This window comes from Mastigoproctus giganteus, chromosome 12 (genome assembly GCF_048544385.1).
Source record: "Mastigoproctus giganteus isolate SK-2022 chromosome 12, ASM4854438v1, whole genome shotgun sequence".
NCBI classification, from domain to species: Eukaryota; Metazoa; Arthropoda; class Arachnida; order Uropygi; family Thelyphonidae; genus Mastigoproctus; species Mastigoproctus giganteus.
In genome coordinates, this window is record NC_143586.1 from 121,088,915 (window position 1) to 121,113,704 (window position 24,790).

The 24,790-nt window shown below is 39.7% G+C and overlaps 1 protein-coding gene across 4 annotated transcripts in view; it reads right to left on the bottom strand.

Annotated features, from left to right (window-relative positions):
* Positions 1 to 24,790, bottom strand: part of LOC150077377 (uncharacterized) — a 93,699-nt gene that overhangs the window by 20,051 nt on the left and 48,858 nt on the right. For 2 of the 4 annotated variants that reach the window (XM_090386914.1, XM_090386911.1), the window contains exons 2-3: positions 16,428 to 16,516; positions 4,975 to 5,069 (exon numbers count right to left, since the gene is read on the bottom strand). In XM_090386914.1, coding sequence (XP_090243040.1) covers positions 4,975 to 5,069; positions 16,428 to 16,456 — 124 coding nt within the window. In that variant the 5' untranslated portion in view covers positions 16,457 to 16,516. Of the gene's footprint in view, positions 1 to 4,974; positions 5,070 to 16,427; positions 16,517 to 16,586; positions 16,638 to 24,790 lie in introns of those variants that run through there. The other 2 variants (XM_090386912.1, XM_090386913.1) reach the window with 2 other exon arrangements.

Genomic DNA, 24,790 nt, shown 5'->3' on the forward strand with positions numbered 1-24,790 from the left:
TCGTTTATAAAATTCCTCTCTTTATACTGTCACTTTTCATAGAGTTAGTCATTATTGGGTTCAAAATAATCCAAATTAAAAATAACGCCGGAGCAGTTTTAAAAAGAACGCTGGCAAGCAGAGCAGAACTCGCCAAAAATGATGTGGTGGTAATTATACATATATATCCCAATTATATACATATATATATAATTGCGTAGACTCTGCTTCCCCTTTATTGAAATTTGGGAGCTTTTCAGTCTCAGGTCCGATGCATTGCACCCACTTCCCCCTCTCCTCAATGAGGATTGGCCATGGTTGGTACCCATGAGTATTTCTTCTAATAAAAATTACAAAATACTTTATCTTAACTCAACTTTTATGTTTAAAAACATTTAAATAGACTTAATTACCTTTTAATGGTATTAACTATTTATCTGTGCCATACTGCACTTATATGATTGAGTAAAAATTGCCAAATGGATCTACGCAGTGGTAAATAACGAAAAAAAATAAACTGATGTTATTTTTCTCATTGTAAAATAAAGTGATACACGTTAGCATCATTAGCATCTAAGTTCTGCCCCCCTTTAAAATTACAAGTTAATATTTTTAGTGTTCACAAAGGATATTAATTTCTAAATATATATCATAGACACGCTGCTGCAAATATATTATATTTAAATTATCCCTGTTCTAAAGGCAATGCCATTTCCATACTAGTTGTTAATAGTAGAACTTCTTGAATTATTTATTTAAATACGATATTTGAGTAGGAGTCTGGAGTTCAATTCCTTCATCTGATGTCTCTTCGAAAGTTGGTAGTTGTGTGACATGGAGGATTAACTGAATTCTTCTCCATTTGAATTAAATTTAAATTGAATACGCCTTATATGTGTATTTCAATTAAATAAGCTGCAAAATACTGTGATCATACCTGAGTATGATCGTATACGAACTCAACATTCATAACAAAATACCTTTAAATGCAGCCGAATTTTCAAAAAAAATAAAAAAAAATCTCACTCCAGTTAAATTTAACAGTAATTATTATTTATCAGTAAAAGAAAAAGAAAAAGAACAGCGAATTTAACGAAATATAGTGATAATAGATATATTGACAAATGATAATTGATATATTGATAAATATATTGACCTTCATGCTTGAATTTTAATTTAATTTAATTACACTAGCGAACAAAATAAAATTTTTTCATACCTCCGCAATGAAAAATCTGAAAATATGTGATTCTGGAAGAAATAAACGCGCTGATTGCTGATTCCGAAAATCATCACAAAAAGTCTTTATCACGTCTACACCAAAAGATGTATCAACGTTCAATTTTAGAATAAAGGGATATATATGTATAATTCAAGTTTATAATACAAGTGTAAAAAAAATATTATACGTTCTGTTGAACTCATTTAACTTCGGAAAAAATATCATAAATCATTGCAAAATAGTTATACTGTACTTCATTTCAATAAAATATAATCAGCATAACCGTAATTGTCCGTCCTTAAAATTGTTTGCTACTAAGGGATTTTCTCTTGTATTCCTGCTTACTCTCCCTCACAAGGAACCAGCAGTAATTCCTCATCATTACAGGATCCCAGTGACCTTGGTACCGCTTTTCCAACTTGGAAATATCTTGAAGAAACCGCTCGCGTTGTTCATCGCTCACATCTCCCAGATTTTCGGGGGGAAATTCGACAAGGGAATGAAGAAAATGAATTTTCAACGACATTCGACAGCTCACGTTTTTGTAGCACTCAACTAAATTAGACCAAAATTTCATAGTTTTCTTCTTTCCTATTACCCAAAAAACCATGTACTGCCGCCTTAAATGATCGTCAAGCTGCCAATTCAACCTCCTTTAACTGGGTTTCAAACACATCGTCTTTCAGGGTTTCCAATTTGGGGTCCTACGAAAATTCCTTCTTTAAGTTTGGCATTCGTTAAATTGGGAAACAATTCTCAAGTATGCAAAATCCGTTACTTTCTTTGTCTAGTTCCATCATGAAATTTTTCATCAATTCAAGTTTGATGTGGCAGGGGTGGAAGAAGAACCTTGTTTGATTGCACTAAAGGAAAAAAATATTTTACATTACATTGTCCTGGTATGAACTCGTCCTACTTGTCCCACTGTTGCACGACATAATGTTCTTCTCTTGTACGACTGTCCCACAAGCACAAAAATATTTTGTGAAACCAACAAAACCAACCCCTGCAAACCAATAATCTTAAGATCACTGCATATGTTCCAACCATAATCCTGGTATTTTATAGCATGTAGAACCTTAGACATGTTTTCATGACTTTCTTTAAATCCAACTGAATGAAACAAGGAACTGATGGAAATTCTTTGCCATTATGAAGCAAAACTGCTTTTAAACTTAATTTTGAGGTATCTATGAACAACGCCATTCATCTGACTTATGCACGATACCTAGTTCTTTCAGAAGCCCAATAATGTCTTTACAAAAACACACACACACACACTGTCTTCCGTAGCAAAATATTTCGAAAACTTTTCATGTCTTTTTCGAAACACTGAAATCTTTGTTCCTGCTGCGAGCATATTCCACTGCTTACTAGAACTGTAACCTAGAACCTAACAGTTCAGCTTGTTCCTTCGGCAAATTTAAGTCTCGAATCACATCATTCAACTCATCTTGTTTGATTAAATGTACCTCACTACCTGAACTTACCGGTCGATGGTCGGCATCTTGTCAAGTAGTAGGAAGGCCCTCGAGAGTAAGAGGGCCACACCCTCCTACTCTTGAGGGGGCTGTTTATGTTTGGAGGATAGATTTACAACCCTGGGAATATGTCACGAGCAGTTAATACCTGAAAACTCTTGACACAGCCTACAAAAATCCTCACCAAAAACGCTAAATTGTTGAATCGGAATTTGAACCTAAGAACCATAGGTAGAAGCCTGATCGCGTTTATCACAAGAAAACCGAAGCCAGAATCGATTGCTAAAATTAAGAGAATTAGGTTATATCTGTTAAAATTAATCAGTATGTCATACATTACTGGCTAGATTACGAAATTGGCATATTTTGGTAAAACGTAACTCCCTCTATATTTAATAACTGTGACATGATGTGAAACTATCATGGTGATTTTCGAAATCTACGCGTAAAAATTGGTTAAAAAAGGCAATTAAGTTCTTGAAGGTAAAAATCGTGTTGGCTAGTGTTATCAGCGTTTCACCAGAACGTTACTTTATGAAAATTCTTGGAAGATAATATTCGGCGTAGACTTGTTTTTATGTGCCCTGAGTGCTCCCTTGTCATTTAAAAGTGTAAAGTGTGTTTAGGGTCTAACGACACCAGGGGTTCCCCTCATCTCCACGTAGTATACCTTGTCATGTGTTACAATACGCTGTAAAGGCCAGAGATTTAAAAGTGTATGGATAAGTGTAGTGTCATGTACCGTTGTTCAACTGGCCATTTAGCTCTTGGATCCCTACTGGGGCCCACCGTTGCCCACACTTAGCCCCGTGGAGGCAGACCAGGTACCCAATCAGTTTATTTTATCACTCTGGCAGGCGGCCCTGTTACCTAGTTTCCTGAGATTTCAGTGGATAGGGCCTACGGTTGTAAAATAAATAATAATAAATAAATAAAAATAAAAGGCCAGGCGCGATTTTCGAGTGTAAGACACTAATGAGGTTAGAAGCCAAACAGGGTGATGCGCGATTCAATTTGGAGAGTTAAATTTTTGATTGTGTAGGGCGTACGCTGTGTAGTAGAGGAAGAGTGGGGGGCGACTAAAGACAGAAATATGGGGTAAGCAGGGAAGACAACCCCAGGGGATGTCAGTGGGGCATGCCCATGCCCCACCAGGAGGATGTGTAAAATAAAAACTTTAATATTGTTTCTTGAAGTTGTGCTCTAAAATGTAATATAAATAATATCAAATTTTGATTCGTAGAATTCGCTAAGAATTCCCTTTTGTAAATTACATACTGTTGAATACTTGGAAGTCGTATCTCAGAGACAAACTCCGAAATAAAATTTTGGTTCAAAATAAAGCGTTGATATTTTTGGCTTTCACCGACGCGAATTCGTAAATCCTAAGATCTACCGTACTTTTAAAAAGTTGAACAAATAAAAAAGTAATGATATATTTCCGAAAAGAAAAACTGTATTCAAAGATATTTTATAATTCGTGCTGGTAAATGCTAAGCGTTCGCATTCTGATTATGCTCACTTTTAGTTTTCTTTTAATGTATGCAACGCAATTTTAACAAGTGCACAAAGGCACGTAAAATTCTGTGATCGACTTGTTCGTGACAGACTAAATTAGATTCCAGTTTGATCACAGAACCCTGAATATCTGCTGGGAATATTTCGTTTAGGCATTTCTTAAAAAAAAAAATACACGATTTATTTATTAATCGTTATATGAAAGCAAAGGTTATATTTAATTTCAAGTACAGTATATCACTTTTTTCATTTATACTTCGCATTTATATCACTGCTGGTAACACTTATTGAGCATTGAACCAAAAATCTCGTCCTTCATCATATCACAATTGAATTTTTTTTTTTATCTCTGGTGATTCAAGAGGGTAGTTATCAGGATTTAATTTTTATTACAAGAAACACCCACATATTACAATGACCTTTCCAAGATATTCTCCCTCTTCCTTAATATTTATTCCATCGACACTAATTCCGACAGTAGGCTGATCACGAAACCATCGTTAGGCATTCGATTGGAATTTTGTCCTCGCAAATGCTCTTTCATTGGCCATCACTGGAAGCACAGTCCGAGCTTGAAGGAGGGATCTTCATTTATTTCCCAGCCCTCGATCAATATTCGAACACGCTGAAGGCCACAGAGTAATAGTCGCGTATAGTTTTCCTTCAGCTGCGTCTAGCCTACTTTTGTATGTAATACGCATTAATACCCCCCCCCCTCCCACACACATACACACACCGCTTAAAACCTTTTGGTAAGTATAAAAACTTTTTTACCACTTGGTGAAGTTGCGACGGTTGTCCACCAGATGGCACCACTTAGCAAGACCTCTGCGAGCAGTCTTTGGGTACAACGTCGACGTTTGTTCTTCCTGAAACAGAAAAATAAATTAATCGCACGTACATTAAAATGAGGGTTTTTTTTTTTATTATTATTATTATTTCTACTTTTTCCCTAATGTGTTTATAAAAGTGCGATAATGTTACTTGATTTTAAACGGTCCTTGAGGTTGTCACAGACATTCTTTCAGATATGCCAGACAAGCTGTACTTGCTACCTGGGGGTCTAAAACGCTGATGGAACAGATATTTGGGTGACACTCAAGTCAAGTGGACCCAATTTTGGCGAAGTCCAGACGGTCCGTGACAGCCAAATCCTCTGCTTGCACCTTGACGATGGTGGGACTATTAGTAATCCTGGGTATTACCTCCATGCACAAGTACAGGGTGGGTGACTACCCAGGTGTAAACCAACGTATGCAGGGGTCGAGGTGTGGTGCTCACACCACATGGAGGAACGCCGCCCCTCTATGTTACCAGGCAATACTAGGTGGTAGATGACTCTCATCAACCGGTGAAATACCACCACTTTGCTTATTGGAGGCTTGAAGTGGTGGAACCCATGTTTAGTCTCTAGAGCTAAGTTCCGGTCAACCCTTCCCGACCTCTTCCATTATGCAGTATGATTGATGACTTTTGAGGTTATGATGAACATCGTGGCGAGATAACATTCCTTACATTTCGAGGGTACAGCTCTAAAACGGTGTTCGCAGGCCGGCCGCTAATTAGTACACCGGGCTGAACCTACTGATAACTCTCTAGGAGGCTTCCGGATCAGCTGGTGTATAATCTTGCTACTCTACTCTGCCAGATAGTGACTGGAGGGAGTCTGAATAGTGTGTATGCGGAGAGTATTGTCGAGGCCATGTTATGTCAAGGATCTGGGTATATTCTTACCACATGTACGCCATATCCAAAAATTTCATTACTTCATACAGCATGTCCCACCTACTTTTTCTTACTATTGAATACACCATGAATTGTCAAACTAATAGAGCAAGCTTATCTGCGAAAAGATCTAAACCTCCCAAGCACTTCCTAATTCATTTCACAAATATACGTGGTCTCAACTCTAATCTCAATGATGTCCATTTCCACCTGCAATCTGCCAAACCCCATGTACTTTTTCTGACAGAATCTCAGTTATCGGTTCATTCAACTACTGCTCATCTCAAATGCCCAAATTATTCGCTGTATGATTCCTTTTGCCTCAAAGGTGGTACTTGTGCATATGTTCGTTCTGATATTCCCTGTCAGAGACTTGGTAATTTGGCATCTCCTCTTTTCGATCTTCTCTGGCTTAAAATCTCTCTACCTCATTGTGTCAAATTCATCTGTTTTCTCTACCGTTCTGCCAACTCCACAAATCACTTGGAGCTCTTTGACTTCCTCTCTTTGCAACTTGACTTTCTCCAGTCCAACTTTCCTAACAGTGAGGTCATTTTCCTTTGTGATTTTAATATTCACAACTCTAGCTGGCTTCCGTTTTCTAGTCACACCGACCCAGCTGCTCAGGCTTTTGCAATTTCTAATGACCTTGCACAGATTTTTCATTTACCTAAAAGAATAACGGACAATCCTAATCATACAGCCAATACGCTTGATCTTTTTCTCACAAACAACCCTTCTAAGTACACGGTCGAAGTGAGAGGTCTTTAGGCACTTCAGATCACAACTTGGTGATTGTCTCTTCTCCAATGGAACCTTTATCTCATGGCTATTCATAACCTCCTGTTGTTTGGCATTACAAGAATGCCAAACAACACGAGGTTGGGAATAGCCATAGCATTACAAGAATGCAAAATGGGATGACCTGTGTGACTCCTTTTCTTCTTTTCCTTGGTCGGATTATTGTTTCAAAACTTCTAATGTCAACGTTTGCTCAGATCGTGTCAGTGAAATAATTCTTGCAACAATGGAATCCTTTATCTCACACTCCACTTTAAAATTTCGTCCTTTATCTAAACCTTGGTTTTCCAATAAATGTGCTAAGGCTGTTCAAGAGAAGAATGTTGCATATCGTAATTGGCTTGTTTTTAATTCTTCAGTTTCATTTTCTGCCTACACCAAAGCTCGCAACAATTATAAAGCAGTTATTAATCAGTCCAAACTAGAGTTTGAACAGACTAAGAGTAGAAAACTTGCTTCCTGCCCTAATGGTAGCCGAGCATTCTGGTCTCTTGCCAAAACTATTGGCCGCAACTTTTGCCCATCTCTGCTCCCACCTTTGTCCAAACCAGATGGTTCTGTTGTCACTTCAGCCAAGGATAAAGCTGACTTGCTAGCATCCCATTCTTCCAACTTATGTATTAATGATCTTGGTAAAATACCACCCACCATTCCCAACACGCTCCATTCAATGCCTCCTGTGGTCTTCCGTCAAAAGGATGTCAGAAGGATTTTGACGAATCTTGATGCTAAGAAAGCTCCAGGTCCTGATGGTATTTCTCCACTTGTTCTGAAAACCTGTGCTCCTGAACTTACTCCTATTCTTTGCCACCTTTTTTCACTTTCTTATTCCAAATGTGTTTTTCTTTCTGCTTGGAAATTTGCTCATATCCAGCCAGTTCCTAAAAAGGGTGACAAATCCCTCCCATCCAATTATCGTCCCATTGCAATTACTTCTACTCTTTCTGAAGTAATGGAGAAATCAATTAACCGCCAACTCTTAAACTACCTTGAAACCTTCCGTCTGATCAACGATCGCCAGTATGGATTCCGTCAGTGTCGATCCACTGGTGATATTCTGGCTTATGTTACCCATTTATGGACTAATTCAATGGAAAGTTTCGGTGAAACGCAAGTAGTTGCTCTTGACATCTCAAAGGCCTTCGATCGTGTTTGGTATAAAGGTCTTCTAAACAAGCTTCCATCCAGTTACTAAAAACAGTTGGCATATGGTTTGCCAACTGTTTTTAGTAACTGGTTATCCAGTTTTCTCTCTGATCGCTCACTGAGGGTGATGGTAGATGGCTCTCTGTCTTCTAACTTCTCCACTAATGCCGGTGTCCCCCAAGGTTCAGTTCTTTCCCCCCACTCTTTTCCTCTTGTATATTAATGACCTTCTTCCATTGACTGCAAATCCTATCCATAGTTTTGCCGAAGATAGCACATTGCATTCCACTTTCCATTTTGAGAAACCTTGTCCTGCTCAATCAGCTTCAACTTCCCGAAAATCTGCTACCAATTCCTTAAATGCCGATCTTCAGTTAACTCTCCAGTGGGGCAAAGACAACTTAGTTGATTTTAATCCTTCTAAAACTCAGTCTTGTCTTATATCTCGCAAAAAGGATTCTTCTGCTCCTATGCTTATCTTTAGTGACACTCCGATTTCTAAACAAAATGAAATATCTCTTTTGGGGATTACCATGACTTCTAATCTCTCTCTTGGCACAATACAAATATTGCTTGCTCTGCATCTAAAAAACTTGGTTTTCTCTTTCGCTCTCGGCGTTACTTTCCTTCCAAACAGCTGCTCACTCTGTATAAATCGCAAATCCGCCCTGTCATGGAATATTGTTCCAACATCTGCGGTGGTGCTCCGAAAACCTCTCTCAGGCTTCTTGATTCCATTCAGAAGAGGGCAGTTAGGTTAATTAATGACTCATCTTTAATAGAGTCTCTCCACTCGCTGTCTCATAGACGTACTGTTTCTGCTGCATGCCTCTTTTACAGATACTTCCATGGGCACTATTCTTCTGAATTAGCTTTTATAATTCCCGCTCTCTCTTTCAAAACAGTCCAAACACGTGCCGCCACCAGCCAACATCCATTTACTGTCCAACTTCAAACCCACAGAACCAACTTTTCATCTTCCTCATTTATTCATTCAACTACCGTTTTCTGGAACAACCTTCCTTCATACGTATTTCCTGAAAATTACAATCTACAGAAGTTCAAGTCCAATGTCAACAAATATCTTCTTTCGTCTTCTCAACCTCCAACCCAAGCACGGTACTAAGTACTATAGGTTCTAACACTTCTCGTGTTTGGAGTTTACATAAAAAAAAAACAAAAAAAAAAAAACGATCTCTAATTTAATGACTTATGCCCAGACTGTACAAGTCTGAGAATATTACTCTTCAATTTCTTTTTTTTTCCTGAAAATAAAATTAAAAACAATAATAATAAAAAATCCGAATCTATTCAATCAAAAGTAATAAATACTTAGTTAGACTCGCTGCATTAAACATATATACTATGTCAGCAGTTTTCATAGATCATAAATAGTTTACGATTTACTTATTAATTAATAAGATAAAATGGTTATTAATCTTTAGGATTAATAATCTTTAACCACGCTCTTTAACCTTCTTTTTTTTTTAATCCTTATTAATAATATATTTTTGATTAAGAAAAAGGTCCAGCTTATTATTTTAATGCATCTTACAGGGTGGCACACAAAAGTTATGATATTTTAATAGTAAATAAAGATTCGTTTAACTTACTTAATTTGCAAAATTCTCCCTTAAAACTCCTCTTGGCGCTTAATAACACCGAGCTCAGAGATTCTGTCACTGTCGGGAGCATATTTTTAATACTGTTAAGTATCTCCTGCGATGTTTTCTGAATCTCCAAGACAACGTTAAATCTCTCGTTAATTTGGGTTTCATCTTTAGAAAGCGATGTGTGTAAACAAATACTCTTCTGTGGTCTTCCGAAAAGCAAAGGGCCTCTCTTTGCTTTCGGAAGACCAAGGATATGATCCTTGATCATATCCTTGTGGTCAAGGATCATATCCTTGTGGTCTTCCGAAATCTTAAATACAACCTCGGTTCATGGTCATCTTGAATCTTAAACCTTTACGATTTTGATAAAACACCCTTTCCAAATGTTGCTAACGTGTCATGTGTTTTTAGCGTATGAAGTTGTCAAGCAAGCTTGACGTAGCTTCTTACATTCTTAGTTCTTCTGATTCGCTCATTTCGCAGAGCACTTTACACGTTTCACTAAAATCTTCAATACGTGTGAATGCAACTTAGAATTGTGTACGACCACTAGCTGAAAAAATTAGATCTATTATGATTGTGGCCATTCTTATAACTATTTGGGTACCACCTCTTAAAAAAGAAGTGCGCAGTCAACATCCTCGAGCTTTGTTATTTCTTAATCTTGTTATTCGGCAGGTATCAGTAAACAGACAGTGGTGTCTGAATTTGTTTCCACTTCTCAGAAACTCAGAATGTATTTCCACAGCCACGAATCCTATAACCTGTGCATTACTAATGTGACGTGTGTCAGTCTTTTCTTTGAAGAATCTTTTCATCCTCTACGTCAACCAGTGCTAAAGAAATATCTAAAAAAATTTTAAAATTTCTTTTAGATGCAGTTTGTGCCCATAATATGTGATGCTTGACATCAAGAATAAACCTTCGGCTATTAAAGTACGCACAGTAATTACTTATAGCAGTTGTTGTGCAACAACCAGCATGCATTCTATACAAAGCGGGTCTCTGCGTCAGTGACGCATCTTAGATCTGAATCACGTTTTGTATATAGGCGCTGAATATGAAACAGTTGAGCAAGCCTACAGTGTTGTTTCAAAGGCAACAGTTCGTAAAATTAAGACGTTATAAAACGATCGTATATGCCCTTGAAGGGTCGCAAAGGAAGGGGAGATATAAGCGTAGTTTATCAAATAATTTCTAAACTAGGCTAGCAGGTAGTTTCTAATCTTCAACTTCGGAATAGTTTATAATAAAATCAAAAATTAAAATCAAAAGCACAAGATTTGATTTTGTTAGCTTTCAATTCTATAAATTCTACCACCTGCAGAGTAGAATTTATAGATTTTTTGTTTTATTTTGTAAAGCTGACAGCGAATGTACGCAGAGACCATATTTATTTGTGAACATTTTAACGATTTAAAAATACAGGAGAGTCCTTGCATACCTGCCAACATTATGGAGTGCATACACGGGTGGAATAAAGATAGAAGGGACCTAGGACAAGAAAGGTTGTCCGTCTGTGTCCAATAACGTATTTAGGTAATCTAGATCCCTGGCGCACATATTTTAGAGACCCTAAATAAGGTTCCACGGGATCCCCCTTGGAGCATACAATAATTGCACTATTAAGGGGTTTACCGTGATCTTGGGAACCTTCGAGCAACTATTCCTCAGTAAATCTGATCTTTTCTTGTCAATGTATTTTACGATATTATACATGAAATACACAGTGCATTTTATGTTTTTTCGTACATTTGACAATGTACGAAAGTACATTGTCAAATGTACGAAAAAGGTGTACGAAAAAATGTACGAAGGCCTACTCTCCAAGTGTAGGAGTCAAAACTATGCACCTTTCGTACATTTGACAATGTACGAAAGTACATTGTCAAATGTACGAAGGCCTACTCTCCAAGTGTAGGAGTCAAAACTATGCACCTTTCGTACATTTGACAATGTACGAAAGTACATTGTCAAATGTACGAAGGCCTACTCTCCAAGTGTAGGAGTCAAAACTATGCACCTGCCGCCCCTGGCAGCTCACTCAGCAACACAGTGAAAATAACCAGAAAAGGCTTCTCCCGTTCTTGAGAAATCCCACAATTTCACCAGCGAATAGTCTAACGTAAGCCATTATGGGTGATCGGAGTCTTCGAGTTCCGTGCGTGTAAGTGGGGGTATGCACAATGAGAACGTGATTTAAAAAAAATAAAAATGTACCTTGTTAACTATTGTGCTACAAAGGCGCAATAAAATTAATTCTAACTGTTTAATGCCATTTCTTCTGGCACGGTGGGTGACCAGAGTAAAAATGTAAATTCATGTTTTCACTCAGCATGAGAATGCAATGATTGTCAGCTAAGAAAGGGCAATTGCAGGCCATTGCAGAATTGGGCTGATGGCTCGTCTATTCCACACTTTTGGGCAGCTTCACGGTCCTAGCCAATTATCTTCAGGTAGTGCAGTTCCCTAGTGTTTCTGTTTTTTCAGTGGTTCTTCTATCTGATGCCCTACCTAGCTCGCAGATACAGTATATTAAAAAAAAAAGGGGGGGGGTAAGGTTTCTTCTTGAATAACGGTCACATGATTATTAGTACAAATTTGTAAGTAAAGGGATAGGATGTCTCTCAAACAGCGCAAATAAATGCTAAAATTAAAAATGATAATGGAAATTGGAAAAGGCAGTAGAGACGCAGTAGGTGTAGGGATAAGTAGAAAACAAGGGAAGAGTGCTTTCTGAAGTACCACACGATTTGAACACGCGCCACAAAAACCACACAACAAATATAATGAGATAGTATCCTCATTAGAGGATTTTCCACCTGTCACTCTTTTAGGGAGATGTGGGTTCAAATCCCGTAGGAGGTCTCAAGGAATTCTTAAAGGAACCTTCGATCCAGGCTAAAATGCAGAACTTCAGACAAAGGGAGTGCGGTTCCCTAGTGTTTCTGTTTTTTTTTCTGTGGTTCTTCAACCTCAACAAGTAATCGACCCTTTAAAACACACGTGCACGCTTCTAACCCATATAATACACGATACACAGGCGCATTATAGCCATAGTAGCTTATGAGCCTTTAAACTCCCATAACAACAACAACAACAACACGATACACCTGGGCCATAACAGCTCTCTGGTAAAGGGCCTTTCTGAATAATCTAGAGTTTTATTTCTTATATACATTTTCTTAAATGAAACAAAACTGCATACTTCTTGTATACATATACTTACTTGCGCAACAAACTAGCAAATATTTTCAGGGTATCCAAAATTCCTTTCTGTAACATCATTATTGAAACTGTCCGGGGCGGGTTTTCCAATCTCGGAATCTCGAAGATCATGCTTTGGGCTGTCTGTTTTTTGTTTTGTTTTAACTTTCCTTTGCCGAGAGGAAGTTCTGTTCTGTTCGGAGGATTCTTGAAAAGGCTGAAAAGTCAGTCATGAAAAGGCATGTGTAAAAATTTGTATTTCCAATTTTAGTGTGGAAAGAGAAGGGGGGAGTAGACCGTAGTGTTTTTAGTGTCAAACGGAACCAGGGGGTTTCCCCCATCTCCGCGTACTATACATTGTGGGTGTGAAAGAGAACACTATCAATGCCAGAGGTTTAAAGATGTATGGATTTTGTGCCCATATGTGTAGCGTCGTGTATCGTTGTTCCTCTGGTCATTTAGCCGTTGGGCCCCTAATGGAACCCAACGCTGCCCCACTCCGCCCCGTAAAGGCAGACCAGGTACAAGAGTATTATAATTATTTACTCTGGCAGGTCCTGCCACCTAATTTCCTGGGATTTTAGTGGCAAGGACCTTAAAAAAACGTTATAGATAGGGGTCAGCCTTTTGGCTGACCCCTATCTATAATTAGGAGTACTAATTATGCGATTTGATGTTATTAAATTTTGGGTGTAGGGCTCAAGCAATTTAGAGATGATTCCGAGGCTAGTCCGAATCATCTAAAAACTCCATTGAGAAAAAGACCCTCAAGTCAGTAGAGCAGGCCCATGTCCCACCAGAGGGAAAAGGGGGGCGGAGAGAGGTGAAGAGACTATAGGTCACCTCCCCCTCCCGCCCGGGGAGTGTAGGAAAAGGACCACGCGAGGGAGCTTGGCTAGGAAGGCCTAATGGCAGCAGTGAGCTGTGCTGTTCCGTCACTCCGGGGACGAACCAAGGAAGGATTTTTTTTTTCTCTTAAAAAGTGTATCATAACCAGGAAGTTTCTTATTTTGATCTTCAATTGGGTGGTGTTTGAGTGCCTGACCCGTCTAGCAGTGAAAACAAACTGCGCAAATTCAGTAAAGGCGGCGTAGCGCTGCTCGCCAAAAAAAAAAAAAAAAAAAAAAAAAAACCTCTGTAATTCGGTTAACGGCAAATCACAGCGTTTTTATTGTTTCCGGAATGGCGAAGCAAAAGGCATCTATTTATGATAAGCAATGTACCTTCACAAACTCAACATGCAGATTGCACGATGAGAAAAAGTTTACACCTACTCCGGTAAGAACTCAAATGATTTTAGAACCAGTTACGAAACAAACACACATTTAAATAAATGGTGTATATTCTTTATTCTATCCTGTTTAGAGATCGTAGATTTGCACAGTCATATTCACTTCTGCTCCAACTTCGAACTGGAAACGTCTATTCAGTTCATGCAACAGTTACTTAGTAATTCAGCTTTGTGAATTACGCATGTCCCCACTGATTAATATTCTCTGCGCCTTAGTGCATTAACTAAGGAATTCTGATTTTCCACCTTTTTGTAATAACACATTCTTTTTGTTTTATAAAGTAACTTTAAGAATAAATAAAAATAATTTTCATTACGTTGCTACCTTATTGCAACACCAGGGTACCTACCTGCCCACCGAGGAGCGGCCAACAACCCTTGAAACAGTACCGTCTGGGTGTTGGTATCCACAGAGAATAAATAACATTAGTCTTCTCCATTGGTGAAGCATTACTTATTCGAGGTAGTGCAATACTATGGAAACTCGTTGTGAAGGTATTCACAATAAGAGATACAATTAAAACGATGCCAATTAACTACTTCGGCAGTTCACTACGAACAAAATATGGTACATTGTCACTAACCTGTTCACAAGTTGCTACCTTATACACTTGATTATTTGGAACTCGGAGCTGTATTCCTGTAGCGGCCCAGACGAGTGCGAAGGGGATTACTTTGGAAAGATCAAGTATAAAATTGGAACACAGGAATCCATAGTCGAGTGGTCAGGAGCGGGAGTGCAGCAGCACACGCTCTTTGAGTAGACCAGGATTCAAGCCCCTGACTTCTAAATATGGTCGATCTGCCAATCCGCACTGGACCAGCGTGGCAGATTATGGTCCGTTCCCTCAATATGAATCGTTGAGGAAGCTTCCGTCCGCAGTGATAATTGCTGCAGTTTACCTTTAATGTTAGTATAAGCCTCTTTAATCGGGGACTGTTCTAGGACTGCACAACGTGAAAATCGCCGCCATAGCTCAGTGATCAAGCGTACATAAGTACACGTGCTTTGAGTGACCGGGGTTCAAACCTGTGACTACTAAAAACGGTGCTGTTTCTGTATTCTCTCTATCTCGTGAACTCCTCTGATCATATGTGGTCGTTTCGAAGTATAAACAGAAAATTCATTTATTTATATAAACTTGACGAACTCTGACCAAAGTAGTCGCTGTGCCAAAAATTTCCAAACAGCAAAGATGGAGATAAGTCACGAACTCCTTATTGACGTTTTAAATGTGTTCAAATAACATGACAGGGCTCTGAAAGATTCACTGTGTTGAAACGTATCAAGACAATTTAAACTGGCCAATATATGTTTATATGAGTATTAGAATGGCTAAATTATGCCAGAAAGAAAAAAATCCCAAATCATTCAAACTTTTCCAGTCGCCAGAAACTGGCTACTCCCCCCTACACATTACCAAACTCTCTGCCTCGGCCACCATAGAAGATGATTTATTCCAATGATCTTCAATACGCTGCCCGAAAGCATACTCCAAGATCCATCCTTCTGTTGTTCCCTGAGATTTTATATTACTATATCCCCTATCACCCCTTTCTGTCTCTCCAACCGATGAGAATACACTTCTTTCATTCATCTTACTCATCTTCTTCGAAACCCTATACACCTTAATCAGTCCACTTCAAGTTGTCTTGCTGCCAAGTTTCGTATTTTTAACTTCTAACCTTAACCTTCTAAACACAATGATTAGTGCTCCTTACCAATCGAGTTGATCTTCTCTGAACTACACCTAAAAGTTCTAAGTCTTTGTTTTTAAGTGGAGGCCTACACACCTATAATGCTCCAAATATGGTCTCGCCATTCGTGATTTCCAAACCTCGCTTTTACAGTATGGCAAATAAACTTCGTGTTTGGTTATATCTCGACCCTTAAATGTTTTTCGTCCTGAAATTTTCGTCGTCAACCCTTGGCATCTGCTTGCCTATGCCAAGGATTGGCATAGGCAAGCAGATGCCATGTAGCTTTCACCCCTTCAGATAAAGATTTCATCTTTAACCCCTCTCCTTCTCATGCAAGTATGTAATTTACGCCTGGGTTTCTATTCCCAGGTGCAAGACCTTACAGTAACTCCGTTATCAGAGCATACTACGGTGCCATTTAGTCGCAGGAGATTGGATTCCAAACGAGTAAAAAAGTGGCGACCCCTTAAGCAGCCATCACAGAGCACATTAAATTGGATAAGCCAAAGAATAATTTGGAAACTCTTCGCCTATATTAGACGTTTATTAAATATTCAATATTTGATAAAACGACCATTATTTATTTTATATATACATATATATATTTTTTTTCTGATAACATCATTCAAGACAGTTTCATAATAGTAACGTCACCACTTAATCATGCATATTCTCACGATTTCCGCTCAATACTGCACGTGTCACACATATTATTCCAATTAATGCAAACACCTTTCACTTACCAGTTGTGGAAGAGTGTAGCTGGCGTCATATCCCTGGCTACTGTCACCGCACATCTGCGACATCCATCCTCCCCGACTGCTGGTCAGTCCTGCGTATATACAAAAACTGTATAAATTATCTGACAGCTACAATAAACCATTTAATACAACAACCCTTACCTTGAAGTTAATTGGGCACGCGCTTGGACAACAGACTGTGGAAAGTAATACTATTTCAACGGGAAATCACATTCCAAGTGACATGTCGGGTTTAAGATAATGTCCTTGTCTGAGTCGTTCCACTGGCTTCCTTGCACAGTGACTCAATTAAACACAAATAGATTGAAATGTTTTCTCTTACGACAAGTGCGAATCAAGTTCGACTATAAGACACTCTCACCTACACCACCGCCGAGGGGGATTGTCTCGTGAACTGCATTTATCTGGAGAATTCAGTCCCACTCCGCCATGAAACAGCGAAATATTTGCTTGACTTCACAATTCGTTGGGTCATTGTGTCCTCTTCAGATGCGTCTCGTGAAATGTGGGAGGTTCTCACTTCCGTGTCACAAATACGGGCATGCATGAAACTGTGTCATGCAGTACTGACACACAAAAGGAAAAAACAGTGGGAGGACTCCGCAATTAATGAGGAAATAATAGCGGCCGCAGCGGAAACTACGATGAAAGTAATCCCCGGATTGATGCAGGTTTTCTGAGTTATGAGATTCCTCTGGCGAACTGTCTGCTCCACCGTTATATTACTTCTGCTGGATTTCTATTAAGGGCTACAAAAGGGCTACAACCCCTTGGGTGTTTATACAAGTTGTACTAAGGGTGACAGACTAGAGACTTGCTAAAGATATTAATTAACAAACAAATATATTGGATTAATTTAATTACCATCTAGAGTACTCCTATTAGTAATGGAAAATGGACTTTTTATCAGCTTTTTTTACTATGTGGCAGCAGAGTTGGTCGGTCTCAGGTATGGACAGCAAGGGCCCCTTCCCGAACACGGGTTTCTCGTCCATGAAACAGGCAAATCGATTACAGAAACATACAATTTATGAACATAATACACAGCAGCTTATAAGTTCTGTTTTGGGCGACCCCTAATATGAGAGTTTTTTTTTTTTTTTTACCCACCTCTACAAAATCAATTTTGTTCACATTCAACTAACCGCTGGCTGAAGGAAATTTTGATCACATCCGCCCCCTGCAACAATCCTTCCTGCGTTTAAATATATGTCCGCTCCTGTGTGTAGGCTAAGCAAGAGGAAAGATTTCTTCAGTAATGAGTTTACTCAATCCATTCAAGGCGTTAAACACCTCAGTCAGATCTTGCAAGTACCCAATCTTCAGACGATGCGGTTTTCAGAACTGAAGCCTTTCCAACGAAGATCATCCTTCTGTCCCACTCACTAATCTCGTTAATCTTCTACACAGGAGCAGACATATACAGGGTGTCTCAAAAATATTGGTACAAACGTTTAGGGGAGGTAGGTAACATCTAAAGGAATGTGAATCGCATAGGAACCCATAACCAGAAACGTCACGGGGAAGTAGTAGCAGCGGCACAAGAAGCAGAAATTACACAAGACAGTAATTAGTGGCAAACATTTATTTAACATAATATTAACAATGGAGTACGAGATGGATGCATTTCATGATGTTACAACAGATGCTCGAAGGTTCCACCATGAGACGTGATGCATGCGTGACACCGACGCAGCATGGATTGGCGGACACGGTCGAACACACCTGGAGTTTCTTTGACAGTAGCAGTAGCGCAGACGAGTCTCGCCACTAGATCCATTTCCGTCTCCACAGGCGATTCATACACGATAGATTTGAGGGTCCCCCACAGAAAGAAATCAAGGCTCGATAAATCAGGTGAGCGTGGGGGCCAGGCAACGGGTCCACCATGGCCAATCCATCGACGCCCAAAACGCCTGTTCAAATGGTCACGAACACACCTTCCAAAATGGGCAGGCGCCCCGTCATGTTGAAACCAAATGTTGCGTCTCACATTTTCTGGAACATCGTCAAGTAACCCTGGTAGAACTTGTTCAAGAAAGATCCGATATTTAGCGGAGTTTATGCGGGATGGTAACAAGAATGGGCCGACTAAGCAGTCACCGACCATAACTGCCCACACATTTATTGCGAAGCGATGTTGTGCAGCATGGGGGCGCACACCGTGTGGGCCCTCTGCTAATCCATACACTAGGTGCATGTCTGCCAGCTCACAGTTCGTATATCGATGCATGCTCTTCGTGCGGCCACTACTGCTTGAATGAGTAAACCAGAAATATCCCCACTCGCGAACTGATAAACAGCGCCGTGTACCGACTTAGGGTGACGTTTCCAGTTATGGGTACCTATGCGATTCACATTCCTTTAGATGTTACATACCTCCCCTAAACGTTTATACCAATATTTTTTGAGACACCCTGTATTCAAACCTGAGGAAGGATTGTTGCAGGGGCGGATGTGAGCAAATTTTCCTTCAGTCAGCGGATAGCTGAATGTGAACAAAGCTTGAACATGCGCTCATTAAGCATATTGTTGGTATTGTAGAGGTGGGCAAAACAACAAAACTCTCTTTTCAAATTCTCTCGCGTGATCAGTAATTCTGTTAATGGCATAAAAGTGCAAATGAGGAGATTACGTCACCATCATTTATAGTTGAATACTGTACTAGTTTTTAAGTGCAGCAGATCACATTATTTCAGCTCCATAAAGAGATAGATGATTGCTTGATCATTTAATTCGCGGAATGGACAGACCTTAATTTTAATCTTTCGCTGAAGTCTGACGTTGCTCTCTCTCTCTCTCTCTCTCTCTCGTTTTTGAAAACTCTTTTTTAAAGTGTATGACTTGCGCCACCGATGAACCTACTCATAGAAACACTTCTGGAAGCCATTTCGTGATAAGTCTTTGAGAACGATCATTGTGGCTTTTTAAGCTACAATACATTTGTGCCACTTGAAACCTGCAGTTTTCTCCCTAACACTTATCTCCATAAACCTCTTACATTTCTCTCACAGTCTTTGTAGTACTCATATCAGGTAGAACACAATGGCGTATAACAAAATGTTTTTCAATCTTCAAACCTTCCATTATGCCGCTCACAAAACGGTTCACTAACAGCACGAAACTTAAGGCCACTTCGCAGGTACCAGACAACGTGTCTGAACTTGCAATTGTGTTAGCTTATTCCTGAACATGCGCTCTTTAAACATAGTAAATAGTATAGTTTAGTTAATTTAATTTATCAAAACACAACTTTCGACAGGCTCTCTTAATAAAACCCCACGTCATACATAAAACCTGTACCTTTCTCGCTGTTCTGCGCAATCTTCACGACGACGGAACAAATTACATTCGTTGCATTTTATCTAGTATGAGATTGTATCCGATATTAGGGCACAAACATTTGTTCTCTTTGACGCCATTTTGGTAAATTCAAAGGACATTACGTTCAAAAAGAAAAGTATCTAATTTTACAATATGGTAAAATATTTTAGGACAGCGTAGTATATGTCACACAGATACATACTTCTATCTTTTACTTGAAAAATCAGCTCAATTTATCAGATTTCTAAATCTAATATTTTGGTTGTTATAATTTATGTCTCTGTGGAGTGTGCGATTCATTACAAACTTTAAACGTTATAGAGCAAGATAAAATAAAAAACCGCGTGTATATCATGTACGCGCGAAAGATGTTTTCACATAAAACATCTTTGACGAAAATCAGAACCGTTTTAAAATCGAACAGCTAGAACCGAAGTCATGAACGATGTAAGTCCAGCAACTTACTATACCGAATCAACGTTTGTGCCATTAGCGTCATGTTTCAATCCGAAAAGTTCAGTATGAACGATGTTTTATGCACGCGCCCACTACGTTTGGAAGAGGTTAGCGAAATCCAAGCCTAATTACCCACTTGATTATAGCCATCTGTTATTGTTACAATCCGCATTTTCGTTACATTTTATTGTTAGGCGCCGCTATAGATGTTTTCACATCAATAATTTTCTGAGTAGTGAAAGGGACTGAACGCCACACTGTTATAGCCTTTAACCAGCAATGCCATTCCATCTAACAATAATGTAGCCGAAGTGAGTATTAATTATGTACAACGGAACATTTCTCCAATTGAGGAGCAGATGAGTTTAAATGATCAAGGTACTTTAATTTACACCGACTGCTATTAACATAAGAACGTGCATCGGAGTTTGGTAGGTTATTTATGAAAAATGATTTTTGTTCTGTATGCTACATTTGCGATCGTCTAATATTTTGGACGCACTGGGATACGTCGACGGGATCCTTATATGTAATAGCTGCAGAGGACCACTTAAGAACAACACCATTCCAGCGCTAAGTCGAACGGCTTTGTCTACCCAGAAATTCCTTTGCATTTACCGAAGTTGGATTTAGTGACAGAAAGGCTTATTTCTCCTCGCTTACCGTTCATGCAAATAAGGCACCTGAGACACGCATACGGACAATATGGCATTCTGGGTAAAGTGATCAATGTGCCTGTTTCAGTCAACATGATTGTCCATCGCTTGCTAGGGAGATTGACTCAGGAGCCTTATTTATGCATATAAAACGCAAGAAAATACAGAAGTCCAGATATTTGTTCAAGTTAGTAAGAGCGCGAATGATTAAAGCGTGGCTTCGATATTTGGTAGACTCTCTATCAAATGTATCAAATCACGATATATCAGTCATTCTTTGATGATAGTCACATGGAAATCAATTAGGCTAAAGACGACATAAACGAATCGGTTCCGACCGAGGAAAGTCTCATCGCCCAACAGCAAACGTTGTTGTGGAGCGATAAATATTCTTAGAATAACCCGAGGAGAAACTAACGTACCGCAGAGCTTACTGTTTGGCGAACACGCAGAGGAATTCTCCTTTCCCAGCATTTTTCTTGGACAATTCAGAACGTTCAGAGAGAATTTACGTGTGACCGTTGCTATAATTCCGTTCATGACGGCAAAGAGCGAGCTCAGATGAACTGACCGGCGCGGTGTTACTCCTTATCATGTCCTTTACGTAGCAATTAAAGTAAAGTGTTTTCGGCTAAAACTGCACCAGGGGTTCCCCCATCTCCATGTAGTACACATTGTCGTGTGATACAGTACACTGTAAAGGCCAGAGATTTAAAAGTGTATGGATATTGTGATGTGTAATGTTTTGTGCCGTTGTTCATCGGCCTTTTAGCCGTTGGGCCCTAATGGGACCCACCGTTGCCCACACTTGGCCCCGTGGAGGCAGACCAGATACACCCAGTATAGTTATATTTACTCTGACAGGTCCTGCCACCTAATTTCCTGAGATTTCATTGACTAGGACCTGAAAAAAAAAAAAAAAAAAAAGTTACTATAATTTATGCTGAAAGGGAGTAGGCCGAATGGTAGTAGGGTTGTTACATAATTGTTTTTGAGTGTAGTTTCATTTTGGTTTCATTAGACGCGGAGGCAAACATACCGGACATGACTATTGCTGCAGCTTGCTGCCAAGGCCATTAGCCTCCCCATACCAGTGCACTCTTGCATGGTACTTTCATCCTACTTCCTGGGTGGGGGAAGGAGAAGTCTATTGTCTCTTCCCCTCCTCGCCAAACCATTTTCTTCCCTCTGGTGGGACATGGACATGCTTCAATGACCATCTGGGGTCGTCTTCTCTATTACCCCATCTCTGTCTTACCCCCTAGTCTTCAGTCTCCCCACCCTCTCCCTAACTTTGCTACCGCGTCTAATGAAACCAAAATGACACAGAATCGACTGCGTCGATTCTGTGTCCGGTCCTGGTCCTGTTGCAGAAGGTCCTTAGTGCGGTTAGCTCAATCTTTCCGTTTGAATGTTTCTGTTCAATTATGTTGAGTTGTTTCATTCAGTTACTGGCTTTAGTTGTGATGAATAGCAATAAGAGTCCTCCGCCTAGAAAACACCTCTTGTGCTTTGAAGGCACCATGGCCCGTGATGGTAATGAGATTGTGAACGAGAGACTCTTTGATGGTGACTTTCAAATACATAGAGATATAAAACTGACCAGCCAGCAAGTTCAATCCAAAGAATACATTAACAGCTATATCGAAAACAATTTGACCTTCCTAAGGACAATTCCAAACTCGACCTAAAAATACTGCTGGGCTCAACGAAATCTCAGGAAACTAGGTAGCAGGACCTGCCAGAGTTATTTGTTATTTGTTATTTGGTTTTTAGGAGCATTAGCAACTAAGGCCATATTGCTCCGGGATATGCGGTGGTCATTCCCTGACCTTTCCGCATCCTCCGTATTTGGTGGTGACGGGCTCGAACCCCGGTCTAATCAAGAAGCGTGTTCTACGCACTGCCGCTCCTTCCCACCTGGCTACGGAGGCGCCCCTGCCAGAGTAAATGTAAAACGACTGGGTATCTGGTCTGCCTTAGCGGGGTTAAGTGTGGAAACGGTGGATCCCAACTGGGGCCCAACGGCTAAATGGCCAGATGAACAACGGTACAACACTACACCTCCCAGAACCCACACACTTTTAAGCCAGGTGGGCAGGAGCAGCAGTGAGTAGCACATGCTTCTTGATTAGACCGGTGGTTCGAGCCCGTGATCCACCAAATACGGAAATGTCAGGGAATGACCATCGCATATCCCCGGAGCAATATGGCCTTAGTTGCTAATGCTCCTAAAAAAAAAAAAAAAAAAAAAAAAAGCCTTAACAGTGAACTGTGACACACAACAATGTACAATATGTGGAGATCGGGGGGGGGGGGTAAAACCCTTGTTCCGTTAGACACGAACACACTTTACTCTTCACTGAGCATAACGCAAGCGCGATCTATTCGCTATGATTAGACAGCTCGGTAAACCTACAATGTTCTTGACTCTGAGTTCCAATGAAATCAGTTGGCCACGCTTGCTTCAGTATTGTACAAGTTACCAAACAAGGGACGTGATATTAGTGAGGACGATGCTAGCGACAATGACCTCATGAAGAAGGCGACGCTAGTGAATGAAGACGCTGTTCATTTACACCATGCCGTAACTTGTGTAATACACTTCAAAAATATTGTGGATGTAATTATGAAGATATTGCAGTCGAAACGTTATAACCCGTTTGTCCCATTTTATGTGGTCAACTTTTTCAAGCGCATAGAATTTCAACATCGCGGTAATCCACAAGCTCACATTTTTCTGTGGCTAAATAAAGCTCCCAAAGATCCTTTGGGCGAGAACAAAGAAGACACCATCACAATGATCGACAAGTCAGTGTATCTGCGCTGGCTAGGCTTCGGGGAACATCAAGCTTCAAATTCACAAACATTCACGTGTTACAAGAAAATAACTCCGGATAAACGACAGACATTGATTTGTAGCACCATTCATGCCTTGTCGCATGAATTCAACTCGACAAAATCGTCATTTCCATTCAAAATGGTAATGGCATCATTTGCATCACTGACACCTCTTTCATCCCCTTGGAATTCACTATTCTGTCACGATTTTTCGACACGGAAATGACGTGTCGCAAAATCGTGACAAATTGGTTTTACTTCAGTATGAAATTTAGTAGGTGCAGCCAAAGATGTTTTCACATCAAAAACAAAAATTGAGACATCCCGATTCAGACGTTATCCAATAATAGACTACTTTCCTCCGTTGAGCTAATGCTCAAACATCTGCCATATAAACAACGCGACTAGTTGTACGGACCGCTGTTACTGCGACTGTCTGTAATTCAATTATTTTTTCACAGTGTTCAAGTTTCGAAAATGCCAGGGATACTGCCTACTAAGTCACCATAGCTTCCGCATCTTGTAAGCCATAATGGATTCTCGCGCAATGGTTACGATTACTAGTCTTATGGAAGAGCATTGTTTCGAATCCGGTCAAGACGAGGGAACTATTATGGATTTTTTCATGTCGTGGCAGAATTAGGTCTCAGAAATTGGTGGCACAGTCTTCCCTCCCTTCACCCAGAAACTCGATCTTTTCAATCCTGCGAAACATCCAAACCAACTACGCAATACACGCAGTTTACAGGCACAATAAAGTGACGCTTGAAGGCAAACAAGAACAAAAACACCAAGTATTTACTGCGCAATGATTACTCAGTATCTATGTACATCTACAAATTCAGTGTAACAAAGAAAATGGGAGGGACATAAATTGAGGCGATGCATGTCGCCTCGCTTCTGCATGCAGCCATTTTGCAATCGTTAAAATCAGCACTTGTAACAATCGAGAGCAGAGCTCTCGTACAAAGAAGGTCGCCATAATCGACCCAAACAGACGATTCAATACGACAGAATCAACAGCCTGTCAAGCATCAAGTCTAAAAAAAAAAAAAAAAAACACTTTTC